This window comes from Stylophora pistillata, chromosome 5 (genome assembly GCF_964205215.1).
Source record: "Stylophora pistillata chromosome 5, jaStyPist1.2, whole genome shotgun sequence".
NCBI classification, from domain to species: Eukaryota; Metazoa; Cnidaria; class Anthozoa; order Scleractinia; family Pocilloporidae; genus Stylophora; species Stylophora pistillata.
Genome location: NC_142523.1, coordinates 12,297,709 through 12,325,489, shown reverse-complemented (window position 1 = coordinate 12,325,489; position 27,781 = coordinate 12,297,709). Strand labels below are relative to the sequence as shown.

General features: G+C 39.7%; 3 protein-coding genes across 3 annotated transcripts; 1 reads left to right on the top strand and 2 right to left on the bottom strand.

Annotated features, from left to right (window-relative positions):
* Nucleotides 1-92: 92 nt before the first annotated feature.
* Nucleotides 93-10,860, bottom strand: LOC148730333 (uncharacterized). The gene is made up of 7 exons (XM_088759321.1): nucleotides 10,686-10,860; nucleotides 5,422-5,916; nucleotides 5,003-5,161; nucleotides 4,327-4,818; nucleotides 4,039-4,197; nucleotides 3,317-3,481; nucleotides 93-2,564 (listed from the first exon to the last, which is right to left on the bottom strand). Exons 1-7 carry the CDS (start codon nucleotides 10,765-10,767, stop codon nucleotides 1,894-1,896), a joined length of 2,223 nt encoding a protein of 740 aa, XP_088615447.1. The 5' UTR covers nucleotides 10,768-10,860; the 3' UTR covers nucleotides 93-1,893.
* An 8,775-nt stretch (nucleotides 10,861-19,635) lies between these two features.
* LOC148730332 (uncharacterized) lies at nucleotides 19,636-22,616 on the top strand. Its single transcript, XM_088761773.1, has 2 exons — nucleotides 19,636-21,008; nucleotides 22,551-22,616. The coding sequence occupies exons 1-2, from the start codon at nucleotides 20,190-20,192 to the stop codon at nucleotides 22,614-22,616; spliced, it is 885 nt and encodes a 294-aa protein (XP_088617899.1). The 5' UTR covers nucleotides 19,636-20,189.
* Nucleotides 22,617-23,855: 1,239 nt separating this feature from the next.
* On the bottom strand, nucleotides 23,856-24,892 carry LOC111334757 (uncharacterized). Its single transcript, XM_088761712.1, has one exon. It carries the CDS (start codon nucleotides 24,700-24,702, stop codon nucleotides 24,022-24,024), a length of 681 nt encoding a protein of 226 aa, XP_088617838.1. The 5' UTR covers nucleotides 24,703-24,892; the 3' UTR covers nucleotides 23,856-24,021.
* Between the last annotated feature and the right edge of the window lie 2,889 nt (nucleotides 24,893-27,781).

Genomic DNA, 27,781 nt, shown 5'->3' with positions numbered 1-27,781 from the left:
AGTCGACCCTTTCCCAGCAACCACTTCTAATGGGTGGCAATTTTTTTTACTTGGGTGGGAGCCTTTCGTGACCAATCACTTGTTACAAGCGATTTTTTTTTTTTTTTTTTTTTTTTAATAAATTTTATTGGCATTCTACTGAGTTACAAAAGTAATAAACGAGAAGTTACACGTACAAAAAAAAAGAAAATTGCCAAAAGGGAGTAACGAACGGGACGTGAGTACCCATGCAAGGAAACTCCCTACAGAATAAAAAATAAATAAATATTACAAAGTTTTAAGTCAGTGCGAATGAGTTCTATGGCAGGAACAGTCTATAAACACTGACCAGGTACACGGTTGGTCAATATCGAAAACATTTGCTAATAAATGACCTTTGTACGGATATATCTTGTGGAGTCTAGGACGGAAGAGTTTTCGTAAAGAATTTTTTAGACCGGACCTAAACAACCTCGTCATCAGTTTCCACTACAGGACTTAGCCTTCTACATATACTCAAGCAAGAGGGAAAGAAACGATTTTTGTCGAACTGGTTTAAGTTTATTTTACCCTCAAAACTTTTATGCAAATGCTTTTAATCCAATGTGTAAAAAGCAATCTTCAAAAGCGCCTTTCAACCTCTTTTTCATGTTACGCTGGATTCACCCCGATCACGCATGCGCTTTACCGTTGGGCGGGAAAATAGTATTTTGTTATTCACTGACGTCGCCGTCGCTTCTAAAATGCAAACTGCTTGGAATCCCAAGCTTTGACTCCCTAGCAGGCTTCTAGAGGTGGTTAATCCTTAACACACTTTCACAGGTCATATTCGATGTCGACATACTCACCACCCGCAACATCTCCGGAAACCTACTAAGATAAAAGCTAAAACAGGTGAGCAAAGCATCAAACGTTGTTTGCAAAGAGTGAATCTGCTTTTAGAACATAGCTGTATTTTAGAGCAGGCCAGCGTCAGACAGCAGAATATTGAAACTACAAAAATTGTACTTGTAAACGTCTAAGCGGTGGAGAGAAGCGACAACTGGAAACACCTGTGCGTTCACAAGCTGATAAATGGCTTAAAGGAGACGGGAAATAGTTCAACTTTCGCCGTTTCCCATAAACATTATACTTTCAAACTAAAAACAAAAATTATGAAAAAAGAAATCTGAGAAAATTTATCATTAGAGTTTTTTTAAGTGAAAATTTCAGTCATAAGCAACTTACTCTGAGACGCGCAATTCAGGTTTCAAAAGTGAAATCCCAACTAATGAATCTCAAGCAGCCAACGACAAAGTTGGTTTGATGTGAACACCACCAGTGGTCAATCAATTTAGATTTCCAAACTGAAAATCTAAATTTTTGCAAAGGACAATTCAGATCTCTTAAATAAAGATGTGAATATTAAAAATGTACATTTCGGATTTCTGACTGCGGCATTAAATCCGAAATGCATATTCACACATAAAGCATTCTGCAATACAGTCGGTAGTTTTCTATCTGTCTGACCGCGGTGAGACTGGGCCTCACATCCGCATTCGTCCAAACCAAAATACCTGATGAAAGGAAACACTGTCAAAGACGATTTCGAAAACGCCCAATTTCTAATGTGGACAGGTGAATACAGATATTTTTCAAAACGATAACGTGAAAAAAATCACATTCTGTCCTTTACATTAGTGTTTTTGAGCGTTTTGCGTGGAAGATGGGGGTGGGGGTGGTGGAACGTAATAGCCTGTATCAATCGATACCGTAAACAACGTATTTCTCTTCCTGTTTTTGGGAGTCGACTCCAGTCACCTTCGTAGTCGTTGCTTTTTGGTCATACAATGCTTTCTCTGAGAAAAAAACGTGTTGTGCAATAAGACCAAGAAAGCTGCGAAGGAGCTGGGATGGAGTCGACTGTTCAACACGTTACTTACCACAGCGTGGGTGTTCGCGCATGACTGTTGCGAGATGATGAGGATCTGCCGAACAGTTCTTCTCTGGCACTTGACTTGCATTGTTAAGTGCTTCTTTCCAGTTATGGGCAGCTTCTGTACACTGCTTAGTCATGCACCACTTTTCTTCATCGACAGATTCTGAATTCTTGATTTTGATGCAATATTTGACGGCTTCATCATAAATTTCTTGGATGTTCTTGCACGGGTCGCCAGAAATGATTCTGATACTGGCCGTGTTTTCGGTTATTCCCCGGTGATCGCTATCTGTCACGCGGATTTGTAAATCAAAGAGTTCACCTTCTTTAAAAAAAAAGTCTTGCGTTACCCTTATTCGTCCAGTGAATTGATGAATGCAGAAATAATTTTCTGGTTTGACTGCGCCTGCCTTTAAGCAGGGATCGACCAAGAATTGAGAGCAAGGATCAGGCTGTATACAAGGAGAGTCCATTCCAAAACTACGTCGCTTTCGCCCTAAGCCAACGCGTGACTGTAGTGGTTGTGTGACACCATCTATGTTAAACACAAATGGCCGAACCAGGGAGGACAGAACTGTATTTACAGTAACATTCGCGACTACCGTTTCGTTGTTGATGTTTTCAGGGAGGAAAACTACTTGGTCATGAATTTGCAGAGGATTTGCATCTAAAAAGAAATAGAAACGATTATCCAAAAGAATTTCTAAAATGTTCGAAGGAAAGGAAAACGTTTAAAAAATTCAGTAAAATGGAATGAATCGAAAAGAAAACAAGAAAAAAACAAAAAAATAGAGAAGATGAAGTACATATATGAGAAGGTAAAGGGAAAAAGAGGACTGAAGGGTGGGTGGGTGGGTGGGTCAAGTTTAGGAACCCGTGCAAGAAATCGTGATCATTAAGACATGATAATTTTGAATTTTTTAGAGATTGATAATAATAATAATAATTAGTTTATACCACAGAAGTGGCTTGTGCTTTTCGAGCGCAATGATTGGCTGGTTCGGAAATGATTAGCAAGTACTAGTCACCTCCAAGCAGCCGAAGAGACAAAATCGCGTGTAAAAAAATTAGTTTCTTACCATATTTTGGTATATCGACAGAAATATCTGGTTTTTTTTTTTTGGTTTCTGTGTGGTATATACTAAAACCACTATTCACCTTCGGTGAATAACTTTGAAAGATGTGTTGAGTTAATTATCCATAAATCACAAGAAAGATTGATTAAACATTGTGCAACACTTTTTCTTCAGATATGCATTTTTTTTATACACTGTTTCGTTTTCAACTAAATCTGTGGATATCTAGTACTTGTGGCAAGCTGGCGAGGTCCTATACTCACCAAAGGTATAAGTTTTATGTTCATTCTTAGCAATAGGTTTTCGCAAAACGATTTCGTTTGAAAACTTTGTTGGCGCTCACCTAAACAGTGGGACTCGCTCGACACTCCTGTCTTGTTAAATGTTCGTTTCTCTCCTGGACACTTCTTACACTCCCCTTGGCCTTTCTCATCCTGATATGTGTCTGTCGGACATCTGAGACAGGAACTGTTAAAACCAGGAGCGAAACGAAATCCAGGAGCACAACCTAAAGAAATAACATTCAGTGAGTGCAGGCGGCTTGAAAAAGTTCAATCAATCGACATTTTATCAGAGCAGTTTCCAACTGAGTGTCGGAAAACAAAAACCAAGAAAATTACAACTACCGATCAGAGCAAACGTTAACATCATCATTGGCCAATAAGGACTCAAAGTAAAAACAGGCAGCTTGTTTGAAGCGCAATCGACCAAGTTGTGATTCGCTTTAGTTTTTCATTTGATTGGTTGAGACGGTGGCGCGAGTTTTCTGGACCAATCACAGAGGGAAGTAAAACAAAACCAAAGCAAGCAGGATTACTTTCGATACAAGAGGCTTGCAAACAACAATGATAACTATTGATGATCTGGTGACCATCTATAGAAAAAAAAAGATTAAAAAAATAAAATACAGACAGGAGAAGTCTTTCAATCTGAAATATTAGATATGTATATATGATTTTATGCTCTTTAAAAAAAAGTCAAATGTGAATCCCCCATTTGGATATTAGATTGGAAACCACTAAAGAGAGAAAGTGCTTCAGCACAGTTTTCTTGTTGTTGTCATACCTGTGCAGTTGGCGTGGTTTGTCATTCCTGTTTTACCAAATGTACCTGTATTAACTGGACAAGTTTTACAAGATGTTCGTCCTTGTTCATCCTGATAAGTGTCAGCAGGGCAAGGGAGACAAGAACGGCCGGCGACGAAGTGAAATCCAGGCAAACAACCTGAAAAAGTAATACAATTAGTCTGGAACGTTTGAGAAAAACACAAAAGCTGTTTTTCATCGATAGAATGTCTATTACCCTGAAAAAAATGCAAACAAAAAAACAACAACAAAAAATTAACAGTCTTACCGCATTTAGTACTTGACACCCTGTTTGAACCAAAGGCACAGCAGGGCGGTGGTATATCCCCACCACAGCATGACTTCTTCTCGATGGAAGATGGCTGGTTAATTTGGTATGTGGTGTTGTTTTGATCAATTTTTGGAGCATTTTGGTCGATATATCCCTTCAAGGTAAAATTTACAGCGTTTATACAGGTGGTAACATTCGAAGCCACTTGATCATCAGATATGTTATTTGATGCTGTATAAGTAACCGGTACTCTGAAGTAAACATGGCTAACTCCTGGGGGAGATGATGTTATATTTCCGATTGTGAGAATCATCTCTTTGCATTGTTGAAGAGTTAGGTAAAGATTGTGAAAAATCAGAAAAGAACTGTAAAAATCCTCTGTGATGTTTCTGATGGTGTTAGTTGTAAGGCCTCCTGGGATTCGGTAATGGAATATGGAGTCTACCTCAAAGCATCGTTTTACGTTGTAGTTACCCATCAGTGGAGGGTCTGCAAGGTAAACACAAAATACAGTGAACTTGACGCTTATCAAGAGAAATAAAAAAGCTGAACAGGTATTGGAAGGATATATCCTGGGTGGAGAGAGGTTGGGAAGCTCTCTCTCCCTATCTGAGCTCATTTACGCCCTTTCTATCCGATATTACCGACACATTTCCTAATATTGTGGGTTTACCTGAGCAGCTGGAATTGCTGGTCATTCCTGTTTTTCCAAATGTTTGTTTTCCTCCTGGGCATTTTTTGCATGAACTTTGACCTTGTTCGTCCTGATAGGTGTCGGAAGGACAACGCTGACATAAACTGCCAGGAACAAATTGGAAGCCTGGCAAACAACCTGAAGAAAGGAGAGAGAACTCGGCTCAGTGGGAGTTAGTGGAGGTGAGGGGGGCGGGAGGGGGGGATAGGTGGTGGGAGTGTGTTTGGTGTGTCACAGTAAAATTTACTTGATCCACTCTAAGACTTTGTAATATTCTTATGATCCTCCCTTGATTGGCAGCTAATTGCCCCCCCTCCCCTTCCCCCAGGTAATAAATAATTACTTGTTCCTTATCCTGGTCCAATTGCAAATGAAATTCATGCGTTGTCTTCACTCACCACATTTAGTGCTTGACACATTTACTGAGCCTACGGCACAACAGGGCGGCGGTATATTCCCACCACAGCAAGATCGCTCAACTGATATAGTGGACGAATTATACGTATTATGGCTGGTGCCATTTTGGGATATAATCGGAGCGTATCCGTCGATGGTTCCCTTATGTGTTGTCGTCAGGGTACTTAAACAAGCTGTAATCTTTGTTGAAATTTTACCATCTGGCACATTTGTTGATGCAGTGAATATCATTGGTATTTTAAAAAAAATACTTTTCACTCCCGGCGGAGAGCTAATTATATCTTTCCAGGTGACCGCGACACCACTGCAGTCTGAGAGAGATAAGAGAAGGAAGGGCGCTTGTTGGAAAAGAGGAGAAAATTGTACTTTGGTGTTTGTTATGGTGCTATTTGTGAGCCCTCCGTCAATATGATAGTGAAATGTGATGTCGACTTCGTAGCATCTAATGATGTCATAGTTAGCGATCAGAGAAGCTTCTGAAATCAAAGAAAAGTAATATTATAAACTGTATGGTTCATAGATACCTTTGGTCTAAACGGGTAAGGGACTGGGTACAATCGTTTTGAAAAAAACAGCAGTTTACAATAATTAAAAAAAAGGTTTACATCATCATTGGCTAAATTCCTAAAGCGCGGAAATACACGACTGACCTGTTAGTCCCTCCAACTAAACAAAGCTTTCATTTACTGATTTTCGAAAGTGTACTGTCTCCGTATTATCATAACACTCCAATATAGCAAGTGCTCTTTAATGATTGTATGCTCCACACAGTGAATTCTGTTTTTTTGAAACTTTGCTATCGAAAACGTATCCTCGCCTAAATTCTGAACCATATCATGTTCATCACTAGTTTCTTAATTCCATGCAATACACAGTTACCTTTCCAATTCCTTTTTTAATTGACCACTATAAGTAATTGGATTAGGAAGAGAGTATGTTTTGTGACCAGTCAATCCGTCGGTCGCCTAATAATAAATGTAAAATGTTGCTGCCAGATAGGTGCGCCTTATGTGCGTATGAAATTTTTAGACAGAGATTCAGCTTGTGTGATACGTATTGTTTTAGTTCATAGCTACAAGTTTTTTTGGTAGGATTGAAGCAGATTTCGAACTGTAATATTTCGATCCTCAAAGACAGGCGAAGAATACTTTAACATATTTCAAAACGTCTGCCTGTCAATTTTTCTATCTACTTAACGAATATTTCACAAGTTTCTAACCTTTGCCCCCACAATTTTGGGCGATCGGCTCGCCAACTAGTGTAACAGCCAGTAGCTTTCATGGATTAACAGGGAATTTAAGCAAACCACGACGGCAACGACAACGAGAACGTGGAAAAACTATAGATCTAAATGGCAGAACAATAGCCCAGCACGTGCGTTTTAAAACTTTGTACATATCTTAGCTATCCTTAGCAAAACCACAACGTGAAAGGGGATGTTACTAAAATTGGTAACGGAGAACGAGGAATGGACAACGAGGAATGGAGAACGGGGAATGGAGAACGGGGAATGGAGAACGGGGAACGGAGAACGGAGAACGGGGAACGGGGAACGGGGAACGGAGAACGAGGAACGGGGAACGGGGAACGGGGAACGGGGAACGAGGAACGGGGAACGGGGAACGGGGAACGGGGAACGAGGAACGGGGAACGGGGAACGGGGAACGGGGAACGGGGAACGGGGAACGGGGAACGGAGAACGAAGAACGGGGAACGGAGAACGGGGAACGGGGAACGGAGAACGGGGAACGGGGAACGGGGAATGGGGAACGGGTGTACCGCGGTAACCCATCTGAGAATTCAAAATGGCAGAGTAAAGGGAACTAAAAGGGTCTGGCAACTATTTTTGAGCACGTGCTCTTCGAACGCGATCGTCGGAGCAAAAAGCATGGACGGTAAGTGTAGGTTTTATTGAAGGATTTTACTTTGAAATGTTGATTGCCTCATAAATTTAGTTTTTGTCTGGCACACATTGCAGGTTGCGTAGAAATCAAATCCTCGGAGAGGTGAGTATCTTACAATTCATGTACAACATTTGAACAATCAACTCAGAACTACAAGCTGGCGGCATTTATTCTTATATTCATAGAGTAATTGTACTGCAAGGTAATGAAGTTTACCTCCAATATTTTCACCGTTACAACCTAGCAATATCAATAATGTTGTAAAGCAAACAGCTGAATGACTTTCACGCCCATTATGGGAATCACTTTCCTTGAAATGATGATCAATGCAATGTAAATATTATTGTAAGCATTAGCATGAATGTGATTTCATACACCTACATTTTTGAAGACATAACTGATGTTTTCCTGTTAAATCAAATGTTATTGAAAGTTCTGTCAATGTTACGTTTGATTTCTCTATTGTTTACATGGAAGTTTATGGGTCGATACAAAGATATGTTCCTGATGTTATTTTGCGGTAAGGTAAGCAGATACCTACATGTAGTAATTTAACCGAAATTTGGAGTAGGAAGAGGTCAGTGCGGCCTCCCGGGAGCATGGAAGATTTTTTCTAACCGCAAAGGTTAAAACCCATCGAACAAATCTGATAATCGGTCGAGCAAGTCTGTTCAATCATGCTTCACTAGCAATTAAACTGAACGCTCAAAATGCAAACGGTTCATGTTACTATAGCAGCGCCGTAGTAGGGATACGAGCATTTGCGGTCAGCGGTTAAATCCCCTTTTTTTGTGAACTCGTGCTAGTTACCGCCAAGTTGTTATCGTGACATTTTAGTAAGATCCAAGTAATCCTTCGCCCATCCGTGTATTTTAAGGCGACTAACTTGTTATCTCAAGAAGATTTGTTACTTCTAAGCCGGATCCCAGGATTAAAATTTCTCTTTTTCTTGCGAATAACAACGAAACTCCTTCGGTTGCGAGTTGACTTTCGAGGGCAGCGACAGTTCAACAATTGATGTACTATCAACGAATACTTAGTTCTAATTACGTCAAAAAGGGAAAGCAAGTACGAATATAGAAGAAGCAAACTCTAAACGTTACGTCTAGTTTTTCATTTGATTTTGAAGGCTTGTTTTTCAATTGTTCTTCTTTCTTTTTTCAAGATTTTTCCGAAGAGTGTATGAGCTCCGAATGTGTACTCCGAGGATTAACCGAAAATTATCCGAGGGTCTCCGAAGTTACTCGGAGATTGTTCGATGGTTTCCGAAGTTACCCGGAGAGCTCTGAATTTTTTTAAAGCTTGTTTTTTCAGTTCTTCTTCTTTCTTTTTTCAAGAATTTTCCGAACAGTGTACGAGCTCCGAATATACACTAAGGATTAACGTAAAACTATCCGAGGGACTCCGAAGTTACTCAGAGATTCTCGAGGAACAATCGAACCCCCAACTAAATTTTTTTAAATCTATTCTTTTATTTGATCTTTTTTTTTTTAATTATTAAAACATTGTGATACATAACGTATCGCGTATACAAGAATTTATTTTTGTCGCCCTATTTTTATTCAAAATTCAAGTTCTTAAGCGTCATTCAAGTTTTAACTCAAAAAATAGTTTTGCGATCGCGTCTAAGACAATGGCGTCATTAACGTATTTTACTGCATGCCAAGTCCTCATGGCCTCACAAGGCCTGCGTTTTCGATCGTTCTTTGTTCATCGGACAAGGAAAAAGGAGTGGGGTATATATCGGGGTGGTTAACTGTCCAACCGGAAACAAACCAATTTGAATTTACCCAATATCCATGCACCTTTTACTTGGCGAAGACAAAATTCACCTTCAAAAATTCCGTGTAACTTACATAAAAATAGGACAGGAAAAAAATTGTTGAGGTGGATTCTTGAGCGTTTTCTTTCTTCAAATGTGTTCGACCATGTTCGTGGGGGTTCGATTGTTCCTCAGGCCGGATCCTGGGGTAACTTCGGCGTATATGCACAGCTCGTATACTACTCGGAAAAATCTTCGGAGTTCTTTTAAATTAAAAACAGGCCTTGAAAAATTCAGGGATCTTCGGGTAACTTCGTGTTATATTTTTTGTACCCTTTTAATGATTGAAGGGAGGCTGACCATGTTAACCTATAATTTGACGAATGATTTGCTGTTTATTATGTAGCTTCACGGCCGTTAAAAAATCGATAAGTTAATAATCAAAAATAAACAGAAGATCAAATAAAAGAATAGATTAAAAAAATGAAGCTGGGAGCTCGATTATTCCTCGGCCTCGAGGATCTCCAGGTAACTTCGGAGACCCTCGGATAGTTTTCGGTTAATCCTAAGAGTGTATATTCGGAGCTCGCGCACTCTTCGGAAATATCTTGAAAAGAGAAAGAAGAAGGACTGAAAAAACAAGCCTTCAAAAATGCAGGGCTCTCCGGGTAACTTCGGAAACCATCGAATAATCTTCGGGCTAATCATCTGAGTATTTTCGGAGCTCACACTCTTCGGATAATCATCGGAGTCGTTTTGAATAATAAAAAAAAAAAACCGACGTTGAAAAATTCCAGTAGAATTCCGGCGGAATTCTGGCCGAATTCCGCATTCCTGATTTTCCAAACTACCAACGTGAAACCACCATAATTTGCATCGTCTGCGAGGCGAAACCGCAGCAGAAAATTAATTTAATTTACATTTGGAACTCAACGCTACTTTTATGCGTTATGTGAGTTTGAGAACTGGCGCCCAATGAGACGGTAAACATATGCAGCCATTTTCGAAAATCTAACTAAAAGTAGAAACTCATTTTTGAATCGACGTCTTCCGTGGCGTTGCCGTCCTGACTGCTTAAAGTCCCTATTAATATTAATGTCTCCGTTAGGAATCGAACGCATCTTAAAGGCAATGCAGGGAAAGTTTTCGATTGGATCCACAAAATTGAACAATTTACAAATACGTTTTCGCCAATTTACCAAAATATTTGGTCAAAGGCATCTTCGGCTTATTGTTCTGTTTCCTATGCTGTTTCACGACGCAGGAATGATGGGGAACAAGGCACCATCAACACTTGGATACGAATGTTAGCGAGAAATTTCGTAAAGGCACCCTTATATCAGGTCAGCCTCTCATTCAAACTCAGGCTTGAACTGAAAATTCATTATCCAAACACTACATTGAAATCTTTAATCTTTCTCCCTTCCTAGCATTTGTTGTTGATGCGAATCAGGAAGGTGTCTTCTCAACTTGCTAATTTGTCGGTAAAAATGTCTGTGATGTGCCGCGTAGTCGAGCGAACTCGGTCCGTCTCGGCGGATGACAACGCGCATTGGATAAAATTCAAGGTCTCTCTTACCTACAGTCAGTTGACTTGGTATAATGAAGACGAAGACGACTGAAATTGAAAATAGCATCAAATTTCCTTTCGTGCACATCATCTTTGCTTTGTTCAGTGAACGACAATCGCTTACTTAATAAGGGCATATCAATTAGGCGGAAATGACCTTTAGTCGAGAAGGAAGGGGGTTGTCTGAAACCGACTCAAACAATGACCCGAAACACGAAGTAAACCTTTAAGCTCACGTAAGGGGCCGACCATTTAACTTTTGAGGGAGGGGGGGTGGTGGGTGATTTTGAAATAAAATTTCCTGCAAGCGCTTGTTGGAAGAAAAAAATTGCATGCAGCCCAAATGTAACAGAAAAAATGTACCAAAATATCGGAAAAAAATATCCTGCACAGCAGATTGCTAGAAAAAAAATTTGGTGATGACCAGAAATCACCCACCCCCCCCTCAAAAGTCAAATGGTCGGCCCCTATACTTTAAGATACCAATATCAAACCGGAGTATGCAAGACAATTCTTTGACAGAACACCTCTCGAGTACAGAATTAGCGATTTTGTGACCTGCTGCGATCAAATAAGGTAACGAAAATTTAATCCCCGCAAGGAGACTTAAAAAAATAAGCTCGTCAAACCCTAAGCTTGAACTACATTTTAGGTACCTCTGTTTTTTCCCCTTGTTTTATTGTTCAAACCTCTGACCGCTTGACGTTGAGAACTCAGCACTATATCTATAATATGCCTGAGGACTGTGTTCAGAGAGAGTAGGGAACTTAAGCAGTCACGGCGGCAACGCCACTGAAGACATTGATTATAAAATCAGTTTCTACTTTTAGTTAGAATTTCGAAAATGGCTGCATATGTTTACCGTCTCATAGGGCGCCAGACCTCAAATTCAACATAACGCATAAAAGTAGCGTTGAGTTCCAAATGTAAATTAAAATAATTTGCCGCTGCGGTTTCGGTTCGCAGACGACGCAAATTTTGTGGATTTCACGTTGTTGTTTTGCAAAGGACGGCTAAGAAATGTACAAAGTTTTAAAACGCTCGTGCTGGGCTATTGTTCTGCCAATTAGATCTATTGTTTTTCCACGTTCTCGTTGCCGTCGCCGTCGTGGTTTGATTAAAATCCCTAGTAGCAAAACAAGGGGGAGAAGGGGGTCGTGATCCCGTTTCACTTATGCATCGCGCATTTTAGTAAAATTAACCCGTGACGTATTCTTTAAAAAGCATTTTACCCGACAAGAATTTAAAAGTGAGAACTTTACATCTTTTTCTTTCCTTATCCTCAAGGTTTCAGGGAAATCTTATACAAGCCGAAGTTTCTTAAGAAAATGAAAGAAAAATCCACATTTCACGCCGGTATACTTTAAGAGGCAAATCACGCCTCACGCAAGTTCATAAATTCATGTTCACGGATCACGCTCGCCTTAACCTTTCTGTAAAATTCACGCGTCACATTTAAATTTTGGCCTTAACCAAACGTTACGTTTAAACCCTTTGCCAACTTCTTCAAATGATTCATGATGTCCTAAAAAGCTACCAAAACCGCTGCAAGTCAGAAGTATTCCTACTCGTTACAGAGAAGCTTAAAATTCTGACGCTGAGTTCAAGAAAAACTTAAGTGTCAATGGTAACGAGGAACACCAATACTAATGTAATTCATAAGCTGGAGTCAAAGGACCCTAACTTGACAACCTGCCTCTGAAAGCGAACTTCGCGATACAATTATGTTCAACTCACTGTATACGTTGTCGTTACTTGCAACACTTGAACGTAAACCGTGTACAGCCGCCTACTCACTTACCTCGAAAGAAAAAAGAAAGTGAAAAAAAAAAAAAAAAAAAATTGGGAAGAGGCCCCAGAGTGTCTGTCTTGTAATTTTTCCTTACGGCATCACCCCTAAATCAATTGAAAGGCCATGAGAAAAAGGTAAATGATCACCATTTTAAGAAGCTCCAGATTGTCAATCAAATTCTCTTTGTCGGCACTATAGGAAATGTAGAGAGAACGGTTTGGAGAATATGCATATATATCAGTCTTAGGGTGTAAAGGATGGTGGGTGGCTTTGCACAGGTTACTTGCCGACTGACATGTAAGAAAAAAAACTGCACCATTCAAGCAAGCAATAAATTAGGTTTGTGAATGATCTTTATTCGGATTTACATGTGGAACGTAGGACGGCCCAAAAAAGTGCCAAATACATGTATTATATGTTAAATGTTAAATGTTAAATATTTAAATGTTAAGAATCAGAATTTCTTAGATTAAATTACATCTAATATATGACCCTTTTTATAAATTCATCGAACTATTTATATATATGATATTATGTATCATTAGGTATAGAATTTCCAGTTATGAATTACTTATTAATTTAGATCATAGTTGATACCTTTTTTGTAATTATTATCATTTTATTGTAACTATTATTTTTAAAATCTTTATGATACAAAAGTGTTAAGGACAATAAATGTAGATGTAGATGTAGATGCAATCGATAGGATAATTTAAAGGTGTAACCGCTTAGTTATATAGAACGTGATTGTGTCCGCCCAAGTATCAATTCATACTGGAAATATATCCTAACGAAACAACAAACAGAATCACAATGATAAAGTGAAGTTGTATCCTTTCTTTAAAAAAATGCAATCACTTAATAAAAAGTATTATAACATAACCAAAGTAAAGCGTGCGCTCTGATTGGTCAATTTAGCGTCCCCCATTTGCCCATGGGTGTACGCTGCTGACGTGAGCAAATGCAAAGACTATTTTTCCGCGCGCGCTTGTTTTTCCTGGTCACGTAACATTTGTTAAATAAAAGGGAACTCTTTAGCTACAATGTATCAATGCTATGTTATAAAACAAATGGTAAACACCACAGCGTACACTATCGAGTTAGGGAGGCCCTTGGGAGGTTTGCTAAGCACTCAAGAAGCTAGAGTCGCTCGAGGCTATCGCCTCGAGCGACTCTTACGCTTCTTTCGTGCTTAGCAACCCCCCGCGTGCATCCATAACTCAAATAGTGTACGCTGTGGTGTTTACCATTTGTTAAAAGCTCATCGGAGACTCAGAAAGAAAGCAAGGCTGATACCACGGGAGAAAGGTCTCGAGATACCAACGCAGCAAGAATCGATAGAGCAGGATCGCAACAGTGGACAGCTGTTTCGCCCTTGTTGGGGCTCGTCAGCATTGTGTAGCGAAGATGTGTAACGCCAGCCAAAGAACCAACTCACATAAATTGCAATATGACCCGTACACAAAATCGAATTCTGTACCTTGACCTCACATGCGCCCTGAAACACCCGCTACCACATCGCAAGTCCCAGTGGACATAAAGACCAAAGTGTCGAAATTGGTGTCTCAAGAGCAGAAATAAAATAAAATCTGGCTGGACAAGGCCGGCCTGAAGATTTTAACGCATGGCCAGTACCATGCTAGAAAAAACGCTGCGTATCGGATCTAAAAAGACCTACGGTCCAAAAAAATAATAATGAATAAGAAAAAATGCAAGGGACCGCAAACGATAAACGCTGCCAACGTGGGATCTTCGAAAACCTAAAAGCTCATTTCAACGAAAACGCCCTATTTCCATTAATTTTGTGGACAGGCGAACACGAATGCTTTTCAAAACGGTGACGTGAAAACCAGTGTTTTAGGACGTTTCGTGTGGACGATAGGGGAGGGGAGAGGAATGTCACACTTTATCAATCGATACTGAAAACAACGTATTTCTCTTCAAGGTTAGTTCGAAAGTCGACTCCAGTCTCCTTCGCAGTCGTTGCTTGTTAGTCACGCAACGTGTTCCCTGAGAAAGAAAATGAGTTGCGTGACAAGACCGAAAAAAGCTGCGAAGCTGCTGGGATGAAGTCGATTTTTCAACATGTGACTTACCACAGCGTGCGTGTTCGCGCATGGTTGTTGCAAGATTTTGAGGATCAGCTGAACAGTTCTTTTTTTGTACTTTACTCTCATTGTGAAGAATCTCTTTCTAATCATGGGCAGCCTCCGTGCACTGCTTACTTAAGCACCTGTTCTCTCCATCGACAGATTCTGAATTCTTGATGCAATATTTGACGGCTTCATCATAAATTGCATTGACGTTCCTGCACGGGTCGCCAGAAATGAGTCTGATAACGGCTGTGTTTTCGGTGATTCCCCGTAGGCCACTGTCTGTCACACGGATTTGTGATTCAAATTCTTCAGCTTCCTTAATTTGGTATGTAGCGTTGTTTTTAGTTATGTTAAGAGCGCGTTGGTACGGAGCCCGCAAAGGGCCATAATCAAACATAATTATTTGACGAGTTATTTGTATAGATAATCACATGATTTCGAGTGCAATTTGGAATAAATAAGCATGAGTAAATTTTTTCCCGCAAAGACTAACAAAATTGCAAGAGCCCGTAGGGCGAGTGCAATTTGTGGTCTTTGAAAAAATTTAAAAGGGCTTATTTATTCTAAATTGCACGAGTAAAACATGTGATTATCTATTAACAATATACATGAAAAAATACGAGGTAGCTTCTCATAACTACGCAGAAGAAAAGCGCGCGCATCACTTGCAAAAATAATTTATTCAAACCCTGCAAGTGACATTGACCTCGACATTGACCTTGACATTGACATTGACCTTGACATTGACAATGATATTGACCAATCATTCTGACGAATCAGAATGTCTGGTTTGTTTCTTACTTTGCACTGAATTAACTCTCTTCTGCACTGAATTAACTGAAAACTGCATTCATCTTAACCAATCAGAACCGAGAAATTTTTTCATGTATATTATTAGACGAGTTCTGTGACGAGTTATTTGACGAGTTATTCGACGAGTTATTTGACGAGTTATTCGACGAGTTATTTGACGAGTTATTCGACGAGTTATGTGACGAGATACGTGACGAGTTATTTGACGAGTTATTGACGAGTTACGCGACGAGTTATTTGACCAGTTATGTGACGAGTTATTTTGCGAGTTATGTGACAAAGTGGTCCACGTGCAAGTCGGTCTTAGATAGGCTTTTGTACATTATGCTTTTGTTTCCCCACTAAAACGCGTTACCTTAATGCTCCATTTTTCCCACTAAAATGCTCGGTCTCCCCCAAAAAAGTAACTAAAATGCTCGGCTAATGCTCATTATACAAAGTTTTTTTAATTAATTTGAAAGTTTACACTTACGTACAAGTGTTGCAAGTAACGACAACGTATACAGGTTTATGTTTTCTTCGTAGCTCGTGTAACTTACACGGGTCACGAAGAAAACAAACATGGCCACCTTTTGAGTCTTGAAAGGTAAAACCGCTGACTTGTCCTCAGTCTCCACTCAACTGTATTAGGTTTTTTCGTGAATTAAAAGCGGGACTCAAAAAAGTTAATTTCTTTTTTATTTTCTAGCAAAAAATTTATTTTCCGGGAAAATGCCACTAAAATGCTCGAATAATGCTCAATGCTTTTGCCTGACTAAAATGCTCGAAAAAATGCCAGCATAATGTACAAAAGCCTAGTCTTTGATCGACATGGCAGATACATCATTCAGCGAGGTATGCCTAACACAGCTTCTGGTACGTTTGCCCGCGATAAATTCCACTGAACTGAACACACGTAGATTTATGGGTTGTCGCGTTTAACTTGAACTTGGAGCGTCGCTTGTTGACGACCATCACAACATTCAGAAAACTCGGCCACATTTACACGTGAATAGTGTGGTAAATATTGTAAGAAATATACAACTTTTTTAAGAAACATGTTTCGGCATGCAGATGCCATCTTATAAAGTTGTATATATCTTACAATATTTATCATACTTGCAATTATTGCGACCTCATGAATAGTGTGTATCGATATGGCTCTACGCTAAAAGTCGTAAAGTTCAGCACCGTAATTTATTGTTAGACTGAACTTGTTTTATTTGTTGATTTTCTGTTGTCTTATAGAGGTTTTGCATGGCAGCCATGTTGCATAGCAGGAACAATGAAAATATTTTGCATAAGAAAGAAAATTTTTTCTCCTGGGAAAAATAATCTATAGTTGCTGCCATGCAACATGGCTGCTGTACAAGACCTCTATACTTTGACAATAATATTAGATCGAATTCTGTTGCAGGTTTGTGAATTCATAACGAGCGTATTGCATTTACCACAGTATAATACATCATAGCTTCCTATATAATTTAACAGAATACTAAAATAAATAAGTTGGAGAATGCGTATTTGTATGAAATAATTTCATGATATAATTTGGTTATGTCAACAAATTTGAAATGGTAGATTGGCCACCGTAACGGTGGCCAATTTACCATTTCAACTTTGTTGATATATCCAAATTATTTCGTTACTCCCACCGAAGCAGCCCCAAACAGTTTCTTTCGAAACTGTCAGCCTTTATTCAATAATTTCATGAGTTACATATCTGGTCAAGGAAGCTCTCAGGACATAATTACTATCACGGTCTGTTTATTGTGAGATTTTAAGCCACTATCCCGGTCGTTATGATAATTTCATAAATTAAATAATAAGTTTTTAATAGAAAAAATCCGAGCCCCAGATGGGACAAAAATAAGTATTTATTTTCTAGTTTTTAATAAGTATTATTAAAAACTAGATCATTGGATAATGCAATTCAAGACTTTTTATTGGCTTAGCCATTATGGTATATCAGCCAATATACCATAATCTACAAATATGGTAAGCGTACGTGTCAGCTTAAAATCAAAAGGGAGCTAAAAATTTAATAAAATTTAATAATTTAATTTAACGTTTTTAATAAAACAATTATTCCACTCGCGCTTGTTGGATATGAGATGATTATAGCCAACTCGGCGCTACGCGCCTCGTTAGCTATCTATCATCTCATATCCAACGCGCGCTCATGGAATAATTGCTAAATATTTTTTAATACATCCGTACGATTTTAAGCCGTTAGTTAACGGCTTAAAATCTACCATTACATAAACTACATGTTGAACGAAACTAAGCCGTTAGTTAACGGCTTAAAATCTCCCAATAAATATAACAGACTGAACGAAATTAAGCCGTTAGTTAACGGCTTAAAATCTACCATTATATAAACTTCCTGTTGAACGAAATTAAACCGTTAGCTAATGGCTTAAAATCTTTTAATAAACATAACGGACTGAACGAAATTAAGCCGTTAGTTAACGGCCTTAAATCTCCCAATAAACAAAAAGACTGAACGAAATACTAAGCCGTTAGTTAACGGCCTAAAATCTCTCAATAAACATAACAGACTGAACGAAATTAAGCCGTTAGTTAACGGCCTAAAATCGTACAATAAATATACTGACTAAACAAAATTGAGCCGTTACTTAACGGCCTAAAATCGTACAATAAATATAACAGACTGAACAAAATTAAGCTGTTAGTTAGGGACCGGTCATTATTCATCTGGGGGGGGGAGGGGGGGCATTAAACTGAGAAAAAGTTTGGCCAAGAAGTTGTAACCCCCCCTTAAAAAATGGAATTTTCTTAAAAATGGCCCTCTCCTAAGTGGAGCTCTAAAAGTTGTGACCCTCCCCTGAAAATAGTGACATCAGAAGTTATGAAAAAGATCGCCCCTGGATTAGACGAGGACTCTGGCTGTGAAAAACGTCATATAGTAAAAGAGCTTGTTTTCAAATTGAACAAAAGAGAGAAGAAATGGTTACAGTTACTGGTCTGCCAGTAACTGTAACCATTTCTTAGTCCCTTGCGTCACTGCTTAGCAGTGACGCAAGGGACTAAGAAATTAGTAGAATTAATTTCTTAGCAGTGACGCAAGGGACTAATGAAATTTTCCTAGTAGGCTCGAGAGATAGTCCCTTGCGTCACTGCTTAGCAGTGACGCAAGGGATTATCTCTCGAGCCTACTAGGAAAATATGGAGGCAATGCTGCAACAAGTACCAGTAGTTACCACGGCGATGGCAATGAAGATGATGATGATCCGAATTATGGATTATGAATGATTGTGATTACTTTTATTCTCGAAGAAAATATTGCCGGTTTCTGTTCAAAAAGTAGAGCATATTATTAGATATAAATATAGAGGCAAGACCGATACAACGTAGATAAGTTTTAAGATGGAGCACTATATTTCGGCTGGCCAAACCAGCCTTCTTGAGATGCAGTGGGAATTTACATAGAAATAAGGTGGTACGTAGATAGCTGTATGATGTAATAGCGGAAATACGTAAAAACTAATTTGATTGACAATAAGATAACAATTAAAAATAGAAATAGTAAATAAAAATAGAAGTAAAGTAGGGTAAATAGAATAAATTAAATAACTAGAGGTAAGAATACTAGAAGGAAAAACACTAATACATTTCTTCGCGAGCGTTAAGGCCATCGGGATAAATAGCATTGCCTCTTGAAATTGAAAAAGCTTTCCTGCCCTTGCGGATCCAGTCTCTCTCGGAAAACACTTTTTCTATGGCGATAAGCCCCATGTCGTAATCAGAGTGGTTGGCAGAGGAAAGGAAACGTCGTTCAGTTTCGGCCTATGTATTGTAACTTACAGCGATTACATTGAATCAAGTAGATAAGGGTTTTAGTGTCACAAGTCAAGTGAGATTTAATAGTACGTGTTTCGCCGGTAGAAAAAGGGTATAGTTAGTAAGTCCGTCAGAGATGTAGGGACAAGTAGCGCAGTTACTACCGCAACGGAAGGAGCCGGGGGGGAGTTGAGGATGGGAAGTGGTAGAATTGGAGGGGAGTTTGGCTGTAACTAATGTGTCATGATCACGAAGGTTGGGGGAGCGTGTGAAAGTAACAACTGGCAGCTAAGTTAAAGTTTTTTTGCAGCGGTTAGAAGACAGCAGCAAATGCCAGTGTTTATTGGAGATGCGAGGACACGACGGATTAAAAGTAGTTATAAATGGAATACGGTTAGGTTTTTTTACGTCTTTGGTTTGTAAGGTGTATGTACGGAGGATGTCAGCGGCGCGTTGTATTTGTTTGGTGACGAATTTATGGCTGTAACCTCGTTTGAGAACGTGGTAAGTTGAGCGGCGCGAGTCTTAAAAGCTTTATCATTATTATTATTATTTATCTTTATTAACTTTGTCTGTAGAACAGATACGTCGTAGGCGGAGTGCTAGACTGAACGGAATGGCTTTTTTACTATGTAATGGATGGCAAGAAGAGTATAATAGATACATGTGTTTGTCTGTGGGTTTGGTGTAGAGGTCAGTGGAGATATTACCGTCGGTGCTTAAAGAGACACTAACGTCAAGGAAAGCCACGTTAGTGGAAGATTGTGAGCTGGTGAACTTGATGGTGGGGTGAATATTGTTGAGATAATCAACGAATATTTTCAGGTTATTTAAACCTTCGGTCCAGATCATAAAAATATCGTCGATTTATCTAAACCAAGAGTGGGGTTTAAATGGGGCATTTTAGTTTCAAAGCGTTAGCTTCGAAAAGACCCCAAAAAAATATTAGCGAAGGAAGGGGCCATTTTGGTACCCATGACTGTGCCGTGAACTTGGAGGTAATGATTATCATGAAAAGTAAAATTATTCATGGTGAGAATCATACGAATGAGGTCACAGAGTGTGACGGTAGGAATAGGGGTATGGGAGGAGGTATACAGAAAATGGTCACAAGTATTAATACCTTCGTTCTGGGTTCAGCGGGGAGATAGATCCGATGGCTACATCCGGGAATGTAGAAGGCAAATGAATAGTAAGCGACATAGATGTGAGAGGAGCATCAGAGAGGGAAGCTGGTTTGAAAATTCGAAATTTACAACTGAAGAGGTTTTAAAATTTACGTACTGGTGGTGCCAGGACTTAAACCAGTGGCAAAGTAAGCAGCAGCTTGGGCTTGGCTCGTACACAGCAGTTGACTGGGACATGTTTTGTCGTGAAGTATGTGAGATGGCGTTGTTCGATAGAAGGGAGAGAATTCCAGGGAAGGTGGTAGAGATTGATGAAAGCAAAATTGGAAAGACAAAATACCATCGTGGCCATGAAGTGGAGGGTCATTGGGTTTTTGGTGGCATAGAGAAAAATTCCCGCATATGTTTTACTGCCACCGTAGAAGACAGGAAGGAGGAAACTTTGCTAAATTTAATAAAAGAATGGTTTGAACCAGGAACAAAAATTGTGTCCGATTGCTGGAAGGGGTACGTAAACCTTTCAAAACATGGATACCTCCATTGGAAAGTAAACCACTCCGTGGAGTTCGTTAACGAGGAGGCTTTCCATACGAACAAGATGGAAGGGCATTGGCGGCAGATGAGAGCGAAGCTTCCCACGCACGGTCGTAAAAAAGAACACTACTCATCGTACTTAGCTGAGTTCAAACACAGGGGACCCACACAAGCGGCGTGTCTGGTCGTTTGTTCGAAATATAAAGAAATGTATTGGAAAATATTGAAGAGTCGTAATATCGTAAACTTATATCAAGGAATGTCTATGTTAAGGCTCAAAATAAATGTAAACCTACCTCACTTGCTGTTTATTGTCGTTTCTGTGGTTTTATAAATGGCGAGTTTGAGCGATTTGGTAGATTTTGCGTTGACTGTTACTTTACTGTATAAGAAGGAGACAAGGGTGGAAAGCTCATTTTCGACCGCTCTAGCGCGAAGCCGATTTTCACCCAGAAATTAGAATCGCCCGGCTTTCAAATCGAACACCAGATAAACTAAAAGGTTGACGCTTCTTCTCGTTTCATTCAATCGAAGATCCATTCAAAATCCAAGCGCTAACCGCCAAAAGACTTTTGAGAAATGCAGCTTTCCAAGCGATCGGCATCTGCGGCACAGATTTGGTGTGCCAGCGAGCAACCGTCACGCTGTTTGCTCCACGATGATTGGATGATGGTAAACAATGCCCTGTTTCATATGCCTCATGTGAGAGGGGAGTCAGGGGCATATTCGCGCCGGCGATTCATCTACTGACGGGCCATAAACCTCACTCCAGGCTAGTCAGCTTTCCACCCTTGTCTCCTTCTTATACAGTAAAGTAACAGTCAACGCAAAATCTACCAAATCGCTCAAATTCGCCATTTAGAACCACAGAAACGACAATACAGAGCAAGTGAGGTAGGTTTACATTTATTTTGAGCCTTAACATAGACATTCCTTGATAGAAGTTTACGATATTACGACTCTTCAATATTCTCCCATACATTTCTTTATATTTGGAACAAACGACTAGACACGCCTCTTGTGTGGGCGCCCTGTGGTTCAAATGGTGATACATGAACAGAGGAGAAGATTTCTGAAGGTGTTTTCAAATGACATTAAAAAAAATTAAGAAATTTTAATAGTTAGACAAATGCGCGTCCTTAAGATCTCTAAGAATAGTATATACTAAAACAGTGGATAGCGTTGAAGGCGTTCTCTGATTGGCTAGTCAAACTCCGAATATCCTTTGCTATTAGCTCCGAGCAACTCGGGAAAAAATGGCGTCCCGGTTTGCATCCGTGACAAGCGAAGAAATCACTCAAATCAATTTTGGTGGTGTATATTATCTCACTGTTTTAGCATATACTAAAACAACTATTCACCTCAGTGTCAGTGGTTAACTGTGGATATTTACCTCGCCGCTTCGCTGCTCGGTAAATATCCACCACTAACCACCTCCACTTCGGTGAATAGTTGTTAAATATTATCTAATCGGTTCGAGCAGTGTAAGAGCAAATAATGTCACGTACAGTAAGTTTGCTCAGTCCATTGAAGTCTTTCTTCCGGCCAGTTGATATGTCGAGGTATCGGGCAGAATGTAAGTCCGCGTGAAAGAACAGATGTCTCGTTGGTAGTTAGGGAAAAACGAGATAGATTATTGACAGAAGAATGATCTAGGGGGAAGCGAGCCGGCTTATCTTCCACGGTTGCTTGCTGAACATTTCACATTCATATTAATACATATCATTAGTTATATAATCAATGTGTGGTGCACGCGCGCAAGTCAGACATGCATGGGTCTTTTGCAGCTTTTTAGTAGCTGCTACTGATCATGACCATGACATCTTCTCGTGAGTTGTAAATTGAAATTTGTACAACATTCGTACAACAAATGAATCATGTAACAAACCGAAACAAATATAAAGTGTTTCATTGAACAGTTCTGCCTTGAATAAAGACCTTTTGCATTCATAACACATGTACTTTTCATGCTGCAACCAGTCAAGAGAACTCTGAGTTCAAAGACTTGTGGTGAATACTTACAATCTAAAAAAATCGTAGCCCTTCCCTCAGTGGAATTTTTTTAAAAACGGCCCTCCCCAAAGTGGAGCTCAAAGCATTGTGACCCGCCCCCCAAATATAGTGGCCCTCCCCCCCCAACAAATTATGACCGGTCCCTTAACGGCCTAAAATCTCCCAATAAATATAAGAGTGAACGAAATTAAGCCGTTAGTTAACGGCCTAAAATCGTACAATAAACATAACAGACTGAACAAAATAAAGCCGTTAGTTAACGGCCTAAAATCTCCCAATAAATTAAGAGTGAACGAAATTAAGGCGTTAGTTAATGGCCTAAAATCGTACAATAAACATACCAGACTGAACAAAGTTAAGCCGTTAGTTAACGGCCTAAAATCTCCCAATAAAAATAGCAGACTGAACGAAATTGAGCCATTAGGTAACGGCCTAAAAGGGTGGGGACAAAACATGGCCTACCCTGTGGCCTACCCTGTGGCCTACCCTGTGGCCTACCCTGTGGCCTACCCTGTGGCCTACCCTGTGGCCTACCCTGTGGCCTACCTTGTGGCCTACCCTGTGGCCTACCCTGTGGCCTACCTTGTGGCCTACCCTGTGGCCTACCCTGTGGCCTACCCTGTGGCCTACCCTGTGGCCTACCCTGTGGCCTACCCTGTGGCCTACCCTGTGGCCTACCCTGTGGCCTACCCTATGGCCCACCCTGTGGCCTACCCTGTGGCCTACCCTGTGGCCTACCCTGTGGCCTACCCTGTGGCCTACCCTATGGCCTACCCTGTGGCCTACCCTGTGGCCTACCCTGTGGCCTACCCTGTGGCCTACCCTGTGGCCTACCCTGTGGCCTGCCCTGTGGCCTACCGGCGGTCTGATTTTTAAGAACATAAAAGTTATAGTGATGTATTGCTGACTATGTACATAAATCATTGATGAATAAACGTTGAATTACTTTACCTGTGGTGTGTAGTTGTCCTTTTGCCTGCTTAAGTCTTTTTAAAAAAAAAAAATGATAATAATCATCTTCATTGAGGAAAATTTTTCATAACAAATATGGTTTTCAAAAAGGAACTCGAAACTAGATATATATATAGTAGAAACAAAAAAGCAATAAAATTGCAAAGGGATTAAAAGGATACAAAAAATGCATAAAAGATTAAAAATAAGTATAAATAAAAATTAAACGTAAGTAGCTATATTAAAAACTTAAAAACACTACGTTTAAAACTATTGACATTCTTTGAGTCTTTGATCGTCTGACTGAAGGAGTTAAAATCGGAAACGGCATGATATTGTGTTCTTTGCTTCCCCCAATTTCTTTTGACACGTGGTAATCTAAATTTGCCTTTGTTACGTGTATTATGCCCATGAAGTACGTCTTGTCTAATCAAGTCCAAATTGTGATTAATTAGGCCATTGATGCATTTGTATACGTGTACACACCTTCTTTGAAATCGCCTTTTCTCTAGAGGCAGCCACTTGAGAACAGCTAACGCCTCAGTGGAGGATGAGTACAATGGTCTATTTAAAATAACTTTAGCGGCCTTATTTTGCAAAACTTGCAAACTAGACATAGGGGTAATATTATGTTTATCGCCCCATACTAGATCAGCATATTCAAAAAGGGGTATAACAAGACCTTTATAGAAAATTAAACGCGCCCTGAAAGGCAATAAATACTTTATACGCTTGAGAAGCCCAAGCCTCTGATTGATTTTCCCAGTTAGGCGTTCAATATGATCAGTCCATGTGAAATCCGAAGATACATGTATACCGAGGTGTTTAAAGCTGCGAGCATTACTTATACTATGATCTAAAATTGAAACAGACAAATCTACTTTGCTTTCGCGTTTCCTATTACTACCTATAAGCATGCATTTAGTTTTGTCCAAATTTAAAGTCAGTTTGTGATCATGAAGCCATATCGCCACACCTAGCAGATCGTTACTTAACTTATCACTCAACTCCTTTGAGGATGTACCATAGCAATAAATCACAGTATCGTCTGCATAAAGTGACGCGTAGCAGGAGTGAAGCACATTTGGCAAGTTATTTACGTCAAGTCTTTACGTCAATCCCGCTTTTGACTGAATGCTATCTTTGAAACCGTTATATTTCTGTGTGTTATTTCATTAATTGGAGAGTCGGTCAAAACAGGACATTTTATCCAACTTTAAAATTCACATTTCTTCGCGTGTAATCATTTCCCCAAGAAATCCTTTGGACATGTAAAAGAACGATTACTAGGCTTCCGAATTCCAGATTTTGGACGTATTTCATTTAGTACCACATACTGAGATTAAAGGATACTTTTAGCAAGTTTTCATCGTGATAAAAGAGGTTTCGCGGAATATAATTATATTTTCAAAGTAAATGGAAGAGAATTGTTCAAATTCCTTTTCACACATATTTAGGCATCATTCTACAAAAATTAGTAGATTTCGTTTCTCTAGAACGTGTTAAATCGTTACACGAAGCCTTCTTTTTCGCCCCAAATTGCAAGCTGAGCTCAAAATGTGGCAAATTCTCAGGATTCGGTTATTATCGATTTTCTCGAAAACTAATCGATATTTAGCCAAACAAACTCTACAGCGTTCTGTTCTATATGAAGGTCTACCTAACTGAGAATATGGGCCAAACTGAATTTTGAGCTGTTGCCACGAAATGTTTGACCGATGGTAACACTTGCTCTTAAACACGAAGGCGCGCTATATAAGGAAGTCTTCCCTGGGAAGACCTAGGCTCATTTGTCACTCACCGTTGACGTGTGTGGGTCAAATTCAAATGCTGGTAGACAAACAAAAGGAGCTAATGAGATATCTATTACAATGAATATATGAAGTTCATATATTTTGAACTGCGGTATTAGATACGTATGATGCACGATCCTCGCAGTAGAGGGCGCTATTTATGCAATAGCGAAAATCAGACCTGAAAAAAATCAGGCCTGTATGGGATTCGAACCACTGACCTCTACGATACTAGTGCAGCGCTCTACCAATTGAGCTAACAATTGAGCTATCAATTTAGCTATCTGATTTATCATCACGGGTTTATTACGAATCAACTTAACGGCCAGCTACCAGTTGGCTTGTTAGCTCAATTGGTAGAGCGCTGCACTAGTATCGCAGAGGTCAGTGGTTCGAATCCCGTACAGGCCTGATTTTTCTTGGTAACTGTGTGTTGGGCTCACACTTTCGGGATTTGCTCCAAGGAATTCAACCTCAGGAACCCCAAAAGCTGTCCATGAAAGACATATTTCAACAGAAAGATGTCCCCTGGCCAAGTGACAGCATGAATGAGGATCGCTGCGAATTTAGGGACCTTGAAGTAGACGTTGCTGGCATCCTTTCAGACCACTTCGGTTACTCTGCAGACAACATCCATAGCACTAAGGCGAGAGGTACTAAACTTAGTCAACCACCCAACAGCCATTCAGCCCAAAGCCTCGCTGACCCCGAAAGAAAACCTAAAGTTTGAAGTGGCTAGTCCAAGTGCTAGGAATGGAAGTGTTCTGGTGACCGTTTATAGTGGTCACGTTGGATATGTTTGTGGCGGGTATCGACATGACAACATATGTAAACACTCCATTGCTGTGACTGCACGTCAATCCATTCTCTCCACACACTTTAATATCCTCAAGAAGAAATCAAAGAAAGGAAGCCGCACGGCCCTCGCAGAGTATGACGTCAACAAGAATACAGCAGGAAAGAAAGGGGCTAGAAATAAAAACTCGTATAGGCCGGAAAGATCTTGTGGGAATGGAGTAGAACCAAGTAGTCAAGCAAGGGAGACATTCACTGAGATCCACCATAATGAAAATCAATTTGTTTTGATGTTCCTGCCACAAGAAGCCTGGACTTGTAAATCATGCGAAATCGAGTTCTGTCAACGCAAGCAAGTCATCCCATTCAATTTGGTGTTTGCTCACAAAGAACGCTGGGTGTATCCTGTTGATGGAGATTAGTCGAAAGGGAAAGCATCAAAGAAGGAAACAAATCGCTTTTATCATACCGCAAAGAGATGCATCATTAAGAGGTTCCCCTATTTCAATTGGGATTATGTTGAAATTCCGTCCAATGTCGCTGATTCTTTGAGTGAATCGCACAGAAAATATCTCAGGAGCGAGTTTAAAGAAGCTATCGTATAATTTGAACAGTAAGAGCATTTTTTGATTGGCCATAGTGGAACTCCTTTCTTGTCTGAAATTTTAATTTACATAGGAAAAGAAAAACGTCTAGCTTCTCCTTGTTTCCAAAACGGCGTTTATTCGGGGGTGCCTTCTGTCTCGACATCGTTTCCTCTATTTTGCTGAGATAGAATGGTGGAAAATTACTAAGTTGTACCGAACTTTTCCGTAATACACTCGAGTAAACGCCTCATTCCTTTGAACAGATGTGGCATTGGCGTTTATTCAAAGGCGTTGTTAACTACAGTTAATACGTTATTTGTTTGTTTGTAAAATCGAAAACCTCCCTTTGGTGAATTTTTGGAATTTAACAAAAATGGACGTTTTACAGAGGTATAGTTAATGATTAATTTTCCCGGATTTGATAAACTTCTGTGAGTATACCTGGTGTGCGATACCGAGCTGTATAAAGCTTTGCAGCACTAGAAACTGAAGAACAGGCTGACAAAACTGCTTAAAACTGCTCCACATAAATTTTACACTTGATGGTCTGTTTAGCTTTCACCTTTGTCATGTGTCGACATTCAATCGTTAAATCGAGGCATGTCTTACGATTAGTATTCTGGATTGTGTTAGTTGCAATCTGTAATTATCAGGGGCACCCAACAACCGTTTTCTGGGAAATATCTGTTCGGAGCCCCATACAATGCCTAAAATTTTCGAGAGCTCAAGAAGAGCAACCAATTTAGGAAATATTTCTTGGTAACTGTGTGTTGGGCTCACACTTTCTGGATTTGTGTGGCTTATTAACCTAAGAATTTCGG

Bases quoted from the DNA above. Each gene is read 5' to 3' on its own strand.
- LOC148730333 (XM_088759321.1), bottom strand. From the start codon at position 10,767: ATGATGTGCACGAAAGGAAATTTGATGCTATTTTCAATTTCAGTCGTC. The intron at 4,198-4,326 runs GTAAGACTGTTA...TTACTTTTTCAG, and splicing joins GGTGTCAAGTACTAAATGCG to GTTGTTTGCCTGGATTTCAC. The intron at 2,565-3,316 runs GTGAGCGCCAAC...ATTTCTTTTTAG, and splicing joins GAGCGAGTCCCACTGTTTAG to ATGCAAATCCTCTGCAAATT.
- LOC111334757 (XM_088761712.1), bottom strand. From the start codon at position 24,702: ATGCTTATAGGTAGTAATAGGAAACGCGAAAGCAAAGTAGATTTGTCT.
- LOC148730332 (XM_088761773.1), top strand. From the start codon at position 20,190: ATGGTGAGAATCATACGAATGAGGTCACAGAGTGTGACGGTAGGAATA. The intron at 21,009-22,550 runs GTTTGTTCGAAA...ACATATCATTAG, and splicing joins CACAAGCGGCGTGTCTGGTC to TTATATAATCAATGTGTGGT.